This window comes from Haemorhous mexicanus, chromosome 5, assembly GCF_027477595.1.
Source record: "Haemorhous mexicanus isolate bHaeMex1 chromosome 5, bHaeMex1.pri, whole genome shotgun sequence".
In the NCBI taxonomy this organism is placed as follows: Eukaryota; Metazoa; Chordata; class Aves; order Passeriformes; family Fringillidae; genus Haemorhous; species Haemorhous mexicanus.
Genome location: NC_082345.1, coordinates 41,225,960 through 41,242,842, shown reverse-complemented (window position 1 = coordinate 41,242,842; position 16,883 = coordinate 41,225,960). Strand labels below are relative to the sequence as shown.

The window sequence follows — 16,883 nt, the reverse complement described above, 5'->3', positions numbered from 1 at the left end:
TGGTAGTATAGAATGTACTGTCAATATCAACATGGTTTGAGAGCCTGATTCTCAAATTTAGAATTTTCTTTCAAAGGCTTCAATTTCTTTCAAAGGCTTCAATTTCTGTATACGTTTTTCATCTCAGAAACAAACGGAGTGTTACAGTTCGATCTCATGTCTTCAGATCTGCAGTAAAACATGATGTTTTAAAATTCTGCATGGATTAATAATAAACAGTTTCACAATAACTACCCAGGAATTCCAGTGGTACTATACAGTACTATTCAGGATTTTAAAATTTCTGCTGTTTTCTTATAAGTTAACAGTAGAAATGAGGGTGCATTAGAACTGTACTGAAACATATGCTTTCAGTCTTTTCTAAAATCAGTTTCCAGTTGAATTGTAAGGCCACAGGCTTGTGATGGTTAATGATGTATTGGTTCTCTGAAGGTGTTCTAGCAGTTCCTGGCTGTCTTTGATGAAAGTTTCCACACCTCTTATGCCATCACAGTGCATTGTAGGCAGTGAAATTTTCTCAGACCAGTAGAAAGTAGAATACATGAAAGCAAAATCAAAACATCTTCACCCACACCATAAGATAATTCAATAGTTTGTGAAATTATGCTAAGTTTGAAAGGAGATTCTGGATCTTCTGTCACATCAGATCACCCCCTTGTGAATCTGGTTGCAAAGGACTGATTTTTATGTAGCTTTTTAAACTTGTGTGCTGAGTGAAGACCAGTCAAATAGGAGTGTATTTAATATAAATGCTTCTTGTATAACTTCTAAGTTCAGCAGTATCCCACAGTTCAGAATTAGGTGATATCTATAGAAAATGTTCTTTCCTTAGTATTATGCATCTAGTTCTGAGTTGGTTAAATTGCTGAGTTAGATGTAGGATGATTTTCTTCCTAGAATGTAAAGTGAGAATGGTTTTGAAGTAGTAATTTGCAATTCTTATCTCCGGCTCTTTTTAAATACCCACCCCGTAGTCAGAGAAGATCAAAGAGAAATAAACAACAATATGACCCTTTGATACAGACTTTTTTTTAACTGTAAGGGTTTTTTTTTTCCATGCAAGTTAATTTTTTTCTCACCTTCTGTAAGTGTGTTTGTAGTGTGCTTTATAATAGTTCCTCATCTTCATGTAGTTACTTTTGCAGAACAGTAATGTGTAAAGGACTGCAGCATGAATGGTTGGTCTACCACACAGAGTTGTCTTTTCTGCTTCTTTATTAGGTATGGCTGGGAAGTCTCCAGTAATGCCTTTAAGTCACAGGCAGTAGTAATGTTTCTGATAACTGCTAAGCTTTTTGCTTTGGGCGCTCTTCATTTCTGCCCTACCTAAAAAACCTGAGCTTTAATTTGCTTGACAAAATTATTTTCATTATGCTTCTCCTGAATCATGTCCTGGAAACTTGTGTAGTGTTTGATAAATCCAGCTAAGCAGCCATGCGTAGTCGACTGCCTGATGTTGTCTTTTTCTTAAGAAACTTTTCTCATCTGCCTAAATTTCAGTCTAATCTCTCCTAATCTTTCCAGTTGTAGGCAAAATGTAACTGTTTAAAGTAAGTAGTGTATCAGTAGTGGTAGGTGAACCTGGGGTTGTTTTACTTGCATTGTTAGTTTGACAACTCTTGACCTGAATATTGATACAATTTGCTTTTAAGAGGTATATAGCATTGTCCTTATAAATGAGGAAACTAAGCCAAAGAAAATGTTGATGTTTCCTCTGCATTTATAGGAAAAGTTTCAACTCTTTTTTGAGCTTTAAGCATTTTGCATCAGAATCTTCTTTTTCCTGATTAAGAACCATACTTTATGTGGAAAATACTTTAAACCAACACAAAATAATTAAATCCCCCCCCCCCCCTCGCTTTTTCTTTTTGGCCTCTTTTTTTTTTTTTTTTTTTTTTTCTTTTAGTGTTTAGGTTTTCTTGTATTCCTTCTCATGCCTCATCTGTAGCTATTTTCCTGCTGCCTTTTGGGTATTTTTTTTGCGAAAGAGATAGGTCACTGTGTGCAGAGTAGTAGCTAGCAAGTAAGATTTGAATAGGATTTGAGAAGTACCAAGTTTGGGAAATGCCCATCATTTTAGTGGTACCTCTCAAAATAGTTGCATATTGAAGCAAAAAGATCCAAATAACAAACAAACTAGACTAAAAATCAATCAAAATGTTCAAGGTTAAAACCAAATAAAAGAAGGTTAATATAATGCCTTTGATACTAAATGATTCTAGAAGAGTCCCTAAATTCTTGTCCAGTCTAGGACCAGAAGTCAAACAGGACCCTTCACCTTACATAAAAATCTATTGCCAATTTCACTGCCGAAATTGAGAGCAAGACCTAATACCAGCATGCTACAAAGCAAAATTCAGTTTCCCACGTAGTTGTATGCAACATTACTTCAGTCATGAAGACTTTGGAGGAAATACTAACCACCTTCCAAAAACACAAAAGAAGCTGCCATTTGGGCCTTTTTTTATGAGTCTCTTGTGACTGGCCTCCCACAGTTTTCTGAAGGCAGCTATTTTTTTACTGGCTTGTGGAGGTTTTCAGAGCAAGTCATTGATAGATTGTATTTGAAATCTTTAACCTACTAGTGACAGTCTTTGGTCTTGCATTTCAGGAATGATGGCAGTGTAATACCTTTCTTGGCAGGGAGAAGTGGAAAAAGAGGAGATGGATGGGGATGAGAAGGGAGCTAGGGCCAAAAAGAGTTTGAAAGGTCAGAATTGGCTACTTTTCTTTCTTTTACTTTATCTCTTCATCTTTCTCTTTCTGCAAGAGATTCCAGGGGTTAATGGATACAGAAGGGGAGAAGAACTTTCTTTCAAATTTCTTGTCAGCCTTTTTCTACTTCTCTGCAAAGTACCCTACTTTATCCTCAGTATGGATGAGATTGGGCATATGTCACCATTATAGTGCCATATCTATGTTAAAATCTTACTGTAAGAATGGGTATGGTCAGATATTCACTCAAATTTTAATGGGGTGGACACTAACACTTTAAATTTCACTAAGTTGCTTTAATTTTATTTATAAATCTGCATAAACAAGGGCAAGGATATAATTAAGTACAATTTTAGAAACATTGTAAAGAGATATTTGGAAGACAGTATTTATAGTAAAATATGTTTTAAGATTCGTTTAGAATTGCAGTTTGTCCTGAGCCAGTGCTTTATTTTTTTAATAAATTTTAATTTTTTTTTTAAAAAAAGGATTACTTTAGACATATTTTAAGAAATGGGTAGGTGAACTGGTGTTCTGTCTGCCCCAATAATTAATTTGATCTATATTTTATGTGAATACGGCCTTTTATACTTCCAGGGGAAAAAAAAAGTTTTTTTACTTTGGAGTATTTTGGAAGTGTTGATGTTTAGTTTAGGTATACATTAGATTGCCCTGGTATAATTCTGTACATCAGGAAGAAACAGCTATACATGAATAGCATTAATTTAATTGCTTTTAGTGTTATGATGACTATTTTGAAAGGCTTTGTGTAGCAAAGGTTTTATGCTCCTCTGATGATTTGCTTTAATTTTTTGTCCCCCCTCTCTTGTAGTATTAGCTTTAAAAGGCCAAATTACTACTCTAAGTCAGAATAAATAACTTTCAATTTTCCATAGGAGCTGAAGTTAAAAGATGAAGAATGTGAAAGGCTTTCTAAAGTGCGAGATCAACTTGGACAGGAATTGGAAGAACTTACAGCTAGTCTGTTTGAGGTTTGTTGGAGTCTTCGATGTGATATACTTAAGGGAAGCTGAGCCAGATGTTTGATGTAGAACCAGTATATTGTATGCTGAATTTTTGTGCAATAAGCGCATAAAAGGATTTGTGTCCTGAAGACTTGGGTGTGTTGAAGTAGAGGCTTAAGAGAAAGCTGCAGACTTCAATTAGATGCGAGACACCGTATTGAGCTTGTCAATCTGCCTAGACACAAAATGAAGAAAATAAGGGAAATAAATCAGCTTATTTTTTGGCATAACTATTTTGAGACAGCTTCTCTGTCTGACAACAAGGCTATCTAGATAAGAGCTAAATTTGGGGTTGCCATGGTGACTAAATAAAAAAAATAACGTAGTTCCAGATGAATGGAGGTAGCAAGTACATAACTTAACCGTGCTTTCAGCTTCTGAATTTTGGCTCTGGCAGCATGCTACACCCACAGGCTTCAAAAGAAGCATTAGTGCTGAGTGATGCACCAGGGTGAAACCTGGTTACCAAGTGAGAAGCCTGAACTTTCACTGGGACCTTTGCATTTGAGGAAAAGGCAGTAGTACCAGCAAAGATTGTGAGATTGTATTGCACAGAAATAAAATGCTAAATCCATAACTTGAAATAGGATCAATTCTCATTTTATCTTGGGAATATATATAGGAATGCTTTGGGCCTAAATTGTGGTATCTTTAACTGTCAGAATAAGTTTCATAATCCATGGATGATTTTTACATTTACTAAATTGTAAGTATAGGCGTTCAGCCTATGCATAAAGATACAACATTAGATATGTTTTAGAAGCAGTGTTTAAGCCTATGATTGCATAAAAGCGCTATTAAATATTTGAAAATCGAATTACAAAGTACATCCTGGTAGAGCAAGGTTGCTTAAAATATTAAGCAGTTCCTTTGTGTAAAAAAACAAATAGAAGAGTGGAAGGGTATTTTATAGTAGAAATACTTGTGTATGCTGGGGGGAGGAAAATATCGGGCAGGTATTTTAACTGTGAAGGAATAAAAGGAAAATTATCAGTGACATTTTTTATTTATAACATTGCATTGCTTAGAACAGTGTGTCAGTTTGTTAAAAATATGTCTGAAATACAGTTTATTAGTAATAATAGTTTGAGTTTGAATTGTCCAGACTGTTATAGGCACGTTACCCTAAGTTTTCTTTTGTGATTTGATTTCACTTAGAGGCTCTAACAAGACACAGTGGTGAGGTTTATTGATTTTTTTTGCGCTGGGATCTGCAGCCCTTGAATTCATGTTTAATTTTGAATCTCACTAATTTCAGCAGCTATATAAATGGATATGCTAGGGTTCATATTGTTGCATCCCAGTGGAGGATTGAGACTTGTTTTGCACAGCTGGGTGCATATATTACATTATTACTCTGTAATAGCACAGTAACATGCTTTGCTTTCAAAGATGCATCACTAAGCAGAAATTGCATGGTCAATGTTAAATGTATTTGTACACATTGTATAAATGTGTATGTTCCCATTCTTGCATGTGTCTTGTTATTTATGAGAATTTTACAAACCCATACTATACAGCTGTGTTGTATGCTAGTGGGAGCCAGATCTTTTGGTATGACAGTGTATGAACTTTTTTGTTTTATTTATATAGTGTCCAGATGTGCTAGGCGCTTTACAGATATGAAAAGGATCCTATCCCAAGTAATTTGGTTGCTGGCTCTGATATTTTGATTTTTGTTGCCTTCAGTAAGTACCACGTGAGAACAGTAATTTGATCATAGGCACAAACTGCTGGATCAGAGCCTAAACAAATAAATACATTATACAGACAAAAGGCTTAGAGTTATGAGGTAAAAGGATGTTGGAAAAACCCTCAGTCCTTTTATGCTTCCTTCTTTATTGGCTTAGCCGTGTTTCTTTACTTGGATTGTTTTATTAGTGCTTTTTCCATTCTACTTAAAAAATATTTATTAAATAATGAAGTGATTTTTATGCTGTTGTTTTGTCTGTTTTATTGATGGCAAGAATTTAGACTTCATAGTTGTTTGACTGGTTCCTTCATGCCAAAATTTACAGTTGTCTGAAACTGGTTATTCTGGCTACAACAAGGGAGAATTTCTTTTGAATATGCTGCTGTTCCTATGTTGCTTTTGTTGCTACCAGTTGAGTCTTTCTCTTGGGGGTCAAGCAACTTGTCAGCCATTGAAGCCTGACTGGAGCCTGGTGTTCATGACAGGTATTGTTCCTGCTGGAGTGGGGTAGGTGGAGTTGCTGAATTTCTGAATTTGGGCTCAGGACCAAGGAGAACCTTAGTTGGCCAATGGTGAATCAAAATCATAGATTTGTAGGGATTTTTTTTAAACATAGCTATTTTATTTCAGACTATTGCACGTCTTAATAGTCACAAGTAGTCTTCATGAAGCAAAAGTATGTCATTAGTTGTTAGATTTTTCATAAATTTGTGTGAAGCATTTACACTAGCTAAACATCTTTTATAGGAAGCACACAAAATGGTTAAAGAAGCAAATGTCAAGCAAGCTGCAGCAGAAAAACAGTTAAAAGAAGCACAAGGAAAGGTGAGATTTTGCAAACTTGTTTCCTTTGTATTTTCACATGGTTTTAAATCTGAAGTGTGAATCATAAAGATATAGGTAGAAGATTACCTGTATACATTTTTAGAATATATACTCAGTTGTTTTGTGTTGCTTGACATATTCTTAGCGAACGCCCACGAACAAGGTGTTTCAGTGTCATGTCAGCCAGCATGGTGCATAGGAAGCCAATGCTACTACAATATGCAATTGCCTGGGCATCTGTGTGTTAGTACTGTTGGGAGATTAAGTTTTGATTTGCAACGAGGTAGCTGGAGATGTTTTTAATTGATTTAAGGTATTTATAAACTAATATATTTTTTGTTTGTTAATGACTTTATTCCCCCCTGCCCTGTGAAGATTGATGTCCTCCAGGCTGAAGTAGCAGCATTGAAAACACTAGTCCTGTCTACTTCACCAACATCTCCAACTAAGGAATTCCAGTCTGGTGGAAGAACTCCTTTTAAAAAAGGCCATGCAAGAAACAAGAGTACAAGCAGTGCTATGGGTGGCAGTCATCAGGACCTTACCATGATGCAGCCAATTGTAAAAGACTGTAAAGAGGTAAGGTACAAGAATCGTTCTCTTTTTGCTGATAAACTGGCTTTATTGTTTTGTTTTACTCACAATAAATAGAATGTATCTTAAATCTTCATTTAATGCTTACTATCTTGGATGTATTTTTTTTAATGAAAGAACTTTCCTTACATACCAATAGGTGGTGATTTTTCCAAGTCTTATTTCCCTTTAAATCATTAAGGGAAGATGAGATAAGATTTCAATTATTGAAATTGCATGTGGTGATTAAAAAACCCTAAACAATAAATCAAACAATATAACTAAATTATAGGTCCTGGTGGCCTTTTCATGAAATCCATCACTGAAAGTTCATAAACTTTCATAAGCATTATATAAACTATCATAGAAAAGAGGAAGAGTCATTTTATAAATCAGTAGTGGGTGAAAGAGGCCAGGGAAAAGAAGAAATCAGTAATTTATTAGAGAACAGGTGCTGAATCACTGGAATCCTGAGGCCTATGTTTTTTTTTTTTTTTTTTTTTTTTGTGTGTGTGGGTTGGGATTTTTTTGTTTGTTTGGTTTGTTAGCTTGTTTTTTAAATCTACTCATGTCACTGAAATTAGGGAAATAATGTGGCAAGGGGCTGGTACTTGAACCCTTGGAATGGTAGCAAAAATTGACCAAAGTGTTGAGGAGGAGCTTATTTTACTGGGTGGTTAGTAAAACAGCAGATGAAATCCAAAAATCAATAAATGAGAAATGAGGCATTTAGGAAAAAAATGCAAATAGCAAGCTTGTAGTTATGAACTTGGAAAGAGCTACATTGTGCTGGAAAAAAAACTAGTGTCCTTGTTGATCATTGTCTGAAAACCCCATCTCAGTGTTCAATGATGGTCAAAGACCTACAGAGACTTAGGAGTTCTTAGGAAAGGAATAAATAACAAAAGAAGTGTTGTACTGCTCTATAAACATGTAGTAAGAGTGTTTCTGTACATGCAGCTATGATATATTCATCCCAGAAAGGACACTGAAAATAGCTCAAAGTGTAACATAGATGGTCAAAACTAATGGAAAGATTTCTGTGTGGAGATACTTGAGGTAGAAGAAAAATCTCTGCGGTCTCAAGTGACATGGAGAAGATGAATGATGAACAATTATTAATGAATTAATGAAAACTCTGGAAGCTAAAAGGAAGATAATTTATAGTCAGTACTTAATGAAACATTGTCATGAGGAAGCAAGATTAAAAATACGTTCAAAATAAAGTCATGGAAAGTGACAAAAGAAAGCCTCTCAAGATATGTAGAAGATAGATATGACATTAGGCTTAGAAAGCTTCTTTAGCTACAGACTGCTAGAAGTTTTGGGGCTGTAAAAGAATATGCATCACTATCCTTCCCCTCAGATGTCTCTTCAGCCAGCTCTGTGGCTGCTGGCTGTTGTCAGAGGGGTAATATGCTGACTGGATCTTTATACTTCATTTTACCAGTCATCATTAATTGCATTTGTACTGGACACCATTTTACTATAAACCTAGAAAATTAAGGCATCTTCCAGTTGATGTTTTATACTAAAAAAAAAAAAAAAAATCAGAGTATTTACAACCTACTTGCCCACTTTCAGTGGTATCCAGGACTTTTCCTTACTAAAACTGATGCTTGTTGCCCTTCAGAAAAGGGGAGAACTGGAATGGAATCTAATTACTTTGTAAGCATCACACCAAGATCATGACTCAATGAAATTTTTAAGTGTTGGGCAAGAGTGAGAGACCAGAGAAATCTGTTTTGCCTCAGTTTCTTATGGAGAGAAGGTGATGATTGTGGAGGACATGCTGCAGAAGAGCCAGTCAGCCTGACACTTTTCTTTAGTTAATTCACCTTTTTGTTGGCTGCATAAGGAGACACTTCAGGGCTGCCCAAGGCTGCTCAAATTGGTGACTTTTTCTTCCAGTAATGGCCCAGGGAGTCACTACGAAGCACACTGATTTTCTACCCACTGGGACTTGAGTATTTTTATTTCTCTTCTGAGTGGGAGTATTTAATGGACGGCAGAATGGGGTGAAAAAGGCAAGAATACCTTTGGCATGTTAGCTAGGATATTCTTTTAAGCAGGGGATACATGCCTTCCCAGCTGTTCCTGTTATCTAGTGCTTTGGCTTTTTGTTTACTGGCTTTATTTGTTGCTGCTCTAAGGTAAGTTTTTTTGCATTTCTCCGACCTTGGGTCTGAAACCCTAGTTCAGTCCCCTTCTTGTCAGTTCATGCCACTGAGTTAGTATTTTTTGGATCTTATTCTTCTGATTTTGAGTGACTTGACTGCTAAGAGGGGTCAAGTGTACCCTTGCTCAAGGCTGTGTATTGGCCCTGAGCCAATAGATTTGGACCCTTTTGCAGAGTCTACCACCTAGAGCTTTGTGTTGTGGGATGGAGCTGGGTGTAAATATGGTCAGCTCTCAGAATTCTTTGTGGAAGGTAGACAGAGTCACAAGTGTTTGGCTGTCCACCCTAAATTGCAGTGGAGCTAGAAAGCTGCCAACATCCCAGAGAAATATTTCCTAGTATGTGGTAGTAACCTGTAGGATAAATAGACATGTCTAAAGAATTTCAATATTAAAAAGATTGAGATGAGCTGCCCAGATCTGAAGCAGACAGGTGTCATTGCCTCACCAGAAATGTTGATAAATAAATCAGTGTTGTTCAAAGATCTGAGATATTTTGCTGATGTCATATTTACTGTAATGAAAGCATAAAAAATTTAACTGGAATTGTTATTACATTTGACTGTATATTTAATTTCAGGTAATCAAAACTGGGATCTAGTGAAAGCATATGTAAAGGCTGGGAGGAGATACACATGTATCACACATTGTAGATTGAAAATGAAGATCATCAAGCTATGGTCACTGAACAATTTTTCTCAAGGCAGCTTCTTTATAAACTGTCGGTTTAGGTAAAATTGAGTAAATATAGAAAATAACCAAGTTATAAGAAATGCATCTTAATTTTTAGAATTCTAGAGTACAAGTAAAAATTGATGTTTTTCTGCTTTTATCTCTTGATTGTATTAATTGTAAAGTCAGACCTGAGATGGGTTTAAGTTATGGGAAATGTTCCTTTAGGGAGCAAGTTACACCTATTGAATTGCACTTGTACAGTGAAGTTGGTGGCTTAGCAACCAGAACACTTATGGATTAGCTTAATTAAGGTAGCTGTTCATGATTGTACCTGAGCATAATGCAGGTGGCTCTAATTAAAAACAAAGTTTCCCATCTAATTTTTGTAAGTTATTTTTCAAGGAAAAAAAAACTAAGGAAAAAGAAAAAATCTTAACCAAAACCCCCTGAAAATGATGAAAAGAACCCCCCAAAGTATAAATCTAAAAGAACAGCAAAGTGCTGAGAGCTCAGAAGGGGTGATGCATGGGGAATGAAAAAGAGACCAAGGTTCTTTTTAAGCATACTGTTCTTTTTAAATAGGATTAAAAATCAACTTTTAGTATATGCTATTTCCCCATTTCATTATCTTATTTGTCTTTTCTTTAATTGTACAAAATTTTAAATTCACATCTTGGCTTATCTTTCTCCTGCATTGTACATCCTTTCAATAGTTTTAGTTTTAGGAGTAGAGGCCTGCTGTAGTTCAGCAGACTGAAGATGCTGAAGCAGAATGTCAAAACCAGTCTGGGGATGGTGCTGCATGTCCCTTTGGGACTGGAGTTAGTTTCATGTGTTGGATTAGGAGCATGTGTCAGAAGCACTCACCCCCACTCTGCTTGGAGCCCATGAAAGGTCTTTTCTCAAGTAACCCTATAGCAGATGATGTGCTCTGGGAGCACCTCAGTGTGCTCTAGCTGTTAGTGGGTAGCAAGCCTGTGGGACAGACTGCCCCATAATGCAAATAGATTTTTAATAACAACCTAGTACCCATCTCTGGACCACCACACTGGGTAGGTGCCATCCTGCTGCTAACTGATCTCAGCCTGGAGATGATAAAACAAGGTGTTTTCAAAGCAGGTACAATTATCTTCTCCTAACACAGAATATAGTTCTTCTGAGCATGATTTCATAGATAATTTTAGCATTTCCTCTTTGCCTAGAGGAGCTGTTAGGGGAGCAGTCTCATAAATCATTCCCAGTGACCATCATTGCCTTTCTGTGGTAGGGAGGTGTAGGAGAGAGTTTTAGCATAAAGAGGAAAAGTGAAGAATAACGGTGTACTTGTAATTGAGTTGTACATTGACTTCCTGTTTTCTTTTCTTAGGATATTCAGTGTGTCAGTCTGTTTTCTTTCAGTGTTTGGATAGCAGCAAATTGGAGTCAGATGCATCATGAACATGTCAGATGTCTAGGATTGCAGTGGTTTTCTTTGAATTTCTCTGCTTTTCTTAACTTACATAAGTGGAAGTGAACTAGAATACTTTAGGGAAGATGCATGAAGATGGAAACTGTTTTCTGGCTTTTCCTAAGTATTTCAATGCTATCTGTAAGCTTAGGAAATGAGGGAAAGGTCATTAGCTTGTCCTGGTAGTGTGCAGTGGTAACCAGTAGATGCATTATCTCTGTGTGTTGAAAATCATATATTTTGATTTGCCTGAATTTACAGGGTTAGGAAAGTGGATTTAAGAAGGTATTCATAGGTGAACCATGTTAGCATTCTTTCAATTTACACATTACATTCTTTCAATTTTTACATTACAATAGAAAGCATTTTAATGCTTATTATTTACCTGTGGATGTTTGCAAATGATAAACACTAGTGTGATAATTATGTTACTAAAATATGTGAATTTTTGTGTGTTCTAGGCTGACCTGTCTCTGTACAATGACTTCAGGTCTTGGAAGGATGAGCCTACTATGGACAGAACATGTCCTTTCTTGGACAAAATTTATCGGGAAGATATTTTTCCATGTTTAACTTTCTCCAAAAGTGAGGTAATGGAAATGGTCTAAATGTGCTCACTGATACCTTCCCCTTAAACATGCTACATGGAGCCAAAAGACTACTGTCTTGTTTTCAATATGAAGTTTAACCATTTTTGTTTCATTAGCCTGTGGCAATTTACAGTGAGGTTCTAAAGTTTGGTCTGGAGTATTGAAATGACATTTTTTTCTTCCATTCTATTCCATTTATGCTCTTCCAGATATGACCTTTTTATGTCTACTTCTTCAAATGTTACTCCTGTTTATTAGGATCTGATCTTTGTTGGAATGGATAGAAATTTTCTTCCTGATACTTCAAATAGAGTGTCAAAATCGTATTCTGTGTCTTGTTTTTATAGGGGGCAGTAGAGACCAATATATTTAATTTTGTGGACTGATTTTCTCTCATATCAGTCAAAGCAGACTGCAAGTGTAATCTGGACCTTTTCTTGAAGAGAGGTTTGAGTTACAAGAATTAGGCTTAGGGATTTAAGATTCAGCAGGGGCAGTTGGTAAATATGGTGTTAGAGGAATCAAATTAGGAGACTTTTTTTTTCCTTGTGTTATTCCCACACACTCTCCCATACAGAGGAAAGACTGGAGTTTCACCTATCCTGGAAATAAGATGGAACTGATTACATATCCAACTGCTTTACTTAGTTTTTGTTCTGAAGCACCATTTATAGGCTGTACTTGTAGTATCCATCAGTAGGGGAAAGGGAGCATATTCTTAGATCTTTATTAAAATCAGAACAAGAAATTTTAAAGTCCTAAGTGTTGATATTCTTTCCCAATAAAATTAAGCACGTCACATAGAAAACCCTACATGCTTTTCCCATGCTTTTCCCATGCTTTTCATCTATTGTTACTTGCTGGCCATAAGCAGTCTTTTAGTCAATTGTATACCAGTTTGTTATGGTTGGTGTACAGCATCATATGAACCTCTCCCACCAAAAATTTACTTAGTTACTATGGGAATTAAATTGCTTCTGCAGCATATATAAGTAGGCCATCCTGTTGTCTTTTGCAGCAACTTAATTTTGGATTTTGTTCTTCATTGGTAATATAAGTACTGTAGATTTATATTGCCTTTTAAGGGAAGAATGAGGCTTCTAGCACTTGTCAGTTACACCATGAGTTGTTTCCAAATGCTGTGTGTAGTGACCAGCTTCTCCTTTATGTGGCTATTGATGCTAATGTGCAGTTAAACCAAACAATAAATTACACATGTATTGTGTTTTTGAATAATTGAAAGTGCAGTTATGTGACTGGTTGAAGTATTACATTAACTCTCAGTAGCCTCTTGTGTGTATGTGTAGTGTTCTGCTTTTGGCAGAGAGAGTATTTCATATGAACTACTTTAACAGTGACATTCTGGTCTTAAAATAATGAAAGTACAATAGAAAAAATATCTTTATTACTTAGTAGGAAAGAACCTTGGCACAAAATTATTTCATTAGTAATGTAAATTGCACCTTTCTTTAAATTGAATAATGGCTGTTACTTGAAACAGTGGTCTTGGACCAACCAAGTTCAGTCCAATCAAGCAAAACGGTCACATTTCTAGTCTTATAATTGTTAATAAGGAGTGAACTTAAAATACCTGAGCAAAGCTGCACTTTAAGTGGGCTAGTGTTGGAAAGTTGCAACTGGCTTTTCTATATATTGTTCAGTCTTACTTGTTTGAACACCTTGCTAGAGCAATCTTTAGCTGAAGACAGTGACATAACATTTACATGTTTAATTTAAGATAAAGATGTATAGAGCATAATTTTGTATTTTTCATAGAGCATAATAAAATAAGTCCAATTTTTTAAAATAAAGTTTGTGTGATATTCAGTCTCTGACAAGAGCATAGCATATATAAATACGTGTGCTATTTGGGTGTGTGAGGAAAGGCTGAAAATACAGTTAGTGTTTTAAACATGCTTCACTGCATTCCTGGCTGTAAAGGAAGTTAGGTTGCCTCAGGGAAGGCAGGGTTATTTGTAGGGCAGAATTTAAACAGGAGCCTGGAAATGGGACCCCTTGCTCATGATAAAAGTGAAATCTTATTTGTAATAGAATTTTTGTTCAGTGGGTTGATTTTTTTTTTCCTTCCCCCGCTGTGTTCTTAACTTTCCAAAAGAAGAAATATGTCTCTGCTTTGAGGCAGTGGATGAAGCAGAGCTGTTTTTAACTGCTTTCTAAATTTCTCTTGCAGTTGGCCTCAGCTGTTCTGGAAGCTGTTGAAAACAACACTCTGAGCATTGAACCTGTTGGCTTGCAACCTGTTCGATTTGTGAAAGCTTCTGCAGTCGAATGTGGGGGACCAAAGTATGTTGAGCTGACACAGGGGCATATTCTTGACTCATTTGAGTTCTCTTGACTTGAGAAAACTGTTATCAACTGATTACCTCAGTCAAATTTTTGTATCTTAAATTTAATTTCCATAAAATCTAGGACTTCAAAATTGTTGTTACAAATTTTGTGGGAAAGTAAGCATCTAATAAATGAAACTTTAAAAAAAAACCCTAATATAGAACAAACTTTATCATTTGGGGAGCGCTTGACTTTTGCTTGTTTTGATGCATTGACCCTGAAAGTAACATTCACCTCTTTGGAGAGGAGTATTCTGATACTTAAACCAGATGGTTTTGAACTGGGGGCTCTCAGCTGCAAAGCATCATGAAAGAAATAGGTATTGCAGTAGTACAGGCTAGGTTTATGACATCTGGAGTAATTGTGGCATAAAAAAATTCAGGACATATGTAGGACACTGACAAAGGTAGCTGAAATATTTGAGAAATATAGAGAGAGTTAATCCTCTGAATTTGAGCAGGAGGAATGTAAGTGGGAATGAAGATGAGATCTGGAACCTAAAGTAGGAAGTATGCTTGAATGACAGGAAGGAAGATTATTTTAGAAATTCTGGAATGGTCCTATAGAAATGTGAAGCAAGACTTGTTGTCAGGTACTGATACAAACATTGAAGTTGGGTAGGAGGGACTGAGGCTTTGATTATGTGGAGAAGGAAGGGGACTGTAGGATACCTTAGAGGATATTGGACTAAGAAAGCAAGATCAGTCTGGATATTAATCTGAAGCCTTCCAAATCGTGAGAAAGACTTGACCTTTCTGTTGGAAGTATTTTGGACAAGTTGACAATTTACTCTGTAATATTTGATTTAAGAGAGCTCAATTTTGCAATAGAAAACTTTCATAAAAATGTTTTCATCTGACTCTTAAGATTTTTTCTTTCTTATTGCCACTGCTTTTTAATAGTTTTTCCTCTTTTGAGTGGAAGAGAAACTACAAGTGACACATCTCAGAGTGTGTCACTTGTAGTTTATTTTCTCTTTAAAGAAGCTGTATAAAATGAAAATTGGTTTTGTGTGTTTTATGACTTAGTCTTTGATCCTTTCTAGCCTGCAAATTTCAAGCATTCAAATTTTTTTCAGCTTCCTTCTGTCACTAGAACACACTCTTTAAGCTGTAGCAGCCTCTTATCAGAAGGTCCCACACCAGTAATGGAGCTACTCAAGGAATAGGGCATTCCTATCCAAGATCTGCCACTGTAATCTGTGTTCCATGAAAGCAGTAGAGAATCTGGACAGTCAGAAACCACTGAAACAAATCATGTGTCTTCAAAAAACAACTGACAAATGGATTTGAAGTCATTGTGGTTCAAGCAACTTTGCTGCATCTTGATGTGATGAAATACTTAACCCAGACAGGAGACTCAACTGCATCATTCAGAAATTTTTGGAGATTTTTAATCTGTTTTCTCCAGTGTAGGATAACTTTTAAATCACAACTTAGAAAATCCTTAAAATATTTGGCAAAGTAGAGATTCATGTTTTGGGATGACACTGCACAAGTTGTAATTTAGTTTTTTTAGATATACCAAAAGGTCAGGCAAATTCTTCTCTCACTTTTCCAACTCTTCTGTACCAACAAAAACTTCTGTGCTGCCTCTTGTAGATAAGTAATAGGTAAGGAATCTGCAGTATTTAAGTGTAGTTTGACAGCAGTTGTGCTTTGCCTTATATATTATTACTGTCACTGAATGGGAAACAGGTGTAGTTTTCACTGAATCAGCATTGCAGTTTCATGTTTTTATTTTTATATGGTGCAAAATGCTTTTTAAAATTGAAACTATTATCTTAAAATGGGTGACTTAATATAGACAAACTGAAAATAAACAGTAACAAAAGCTAGAGTAATGTTTTAAAAGTAATTTTATTGTACATTTGCATTCTGTTGTACATTCTGTGCGGGTAAAAAGATGCATAAAATAGTGGGTAACAGCCCAAATAGCATAGTGAGGGGTGGAGGACAGAAAGCTGTGATAGTAGTACAGAAAGGTTCTGAATGTACAGAAGTTACTGAATGGTAACTGTGATGGTGTGTAGGGAGTGCTGCCTTAACAAAAGACAGCTGGGTTTCCCCAGAAGAGTCACATAATTGTCCCCAGGGGGAACAAAGCACTGAGCTGTGTGTGCTGTACAGCATAGAACTGAGTCACCAGCAGGAGCCCTCAGCTTTAACTGGTGTGATGGAAGACAGCATAGAGAAGGCAATTATGTAACCAGAAGAAAAAAGGGGTTTTATTTTCCTAGCATTGAAAGTTTGTCTTCTGACAAAAGCTAAACTGAAATTGTGATCCAGCTTGCTTCAGCTACTTTAGGATTTCTTGTATCAATGAACTGCTGTCAGTCCTCATAAATTGCTATGGAAGATCGTATACACACTTCCATTTTCTCCTGTTTTATATGGTTCTGTGGACCAGCTGCAGGCAATTTAAAAGGGCCTATGAGCCACTGTTCAGAACCACAAAAGCTTAGTAATTTTTGTTTCATTTTTGAAAGGCAGCTTGTTTTTAGACTCCCCAGTTTCATGAGGTAGAAATGGGAGAAAGAAGAGCCAGCAGCTTTTAAAATTAATGAAACTGTGGTTGCCATGACAACCCAGTTCATCTGAGATGCTGTAATACAGACATTCCAAATAAATCAAATTCTTCCCATCTTTAAAAATTCTTTGGTTTCCTAACTTGTTTTTTTTTTTTGGGGGGAACAGTTTTTTGTGACTAATGACCTTTCCTGAATACTGCATAGTTGCAATACACCAGAAGTAAATTTGATTATTTTACTCTCACTTTTTGTAATGGTAACAGATAGAATTACTGCCAGACAA

At 36.0% G+C, this 16,883-nt stretch overlaps 1 protein-coding gene across 2 annotated transcripts in view; it reads left to right on the top strand.

Moving 5' to 3' along the window:
• Window positions 1-16,883, top strand: part of RAB3IP (RAB3A interacting protein) — a 32,876-nt gene that overhangs the window by 12,168 nt on the left and 3,825 nt on the right. Inside the window, exons 4-8 of one of the 2 annotated variants that reach the window (XM_059846927.1) lie at window positions 3,612-3,707; window positions 6,181-6,258; window positions 6,634-6,837; window positions 11,593-11,721; window positions 13,913-14,025. In XM_059846927.1, the coding sequence (XP_059702910.1) occupies window positions 3,612-3,707; window positions 6,181-6,258; window positions 6,634-6,837; window positions 11,593-11,721; window positions 13,913-14,025 (620 nt within the window). The remainder of the gene's footprint in view (window positions 1-3,611; window positions 3,708-6,180; window positions 6,259-6,633; window positions 6,838-11,592; window positions 11,722-13,912; window positions 14,026-16,883) is intronic. The other variant, XM_059846928.1, reaches the window with a different exon arrangement.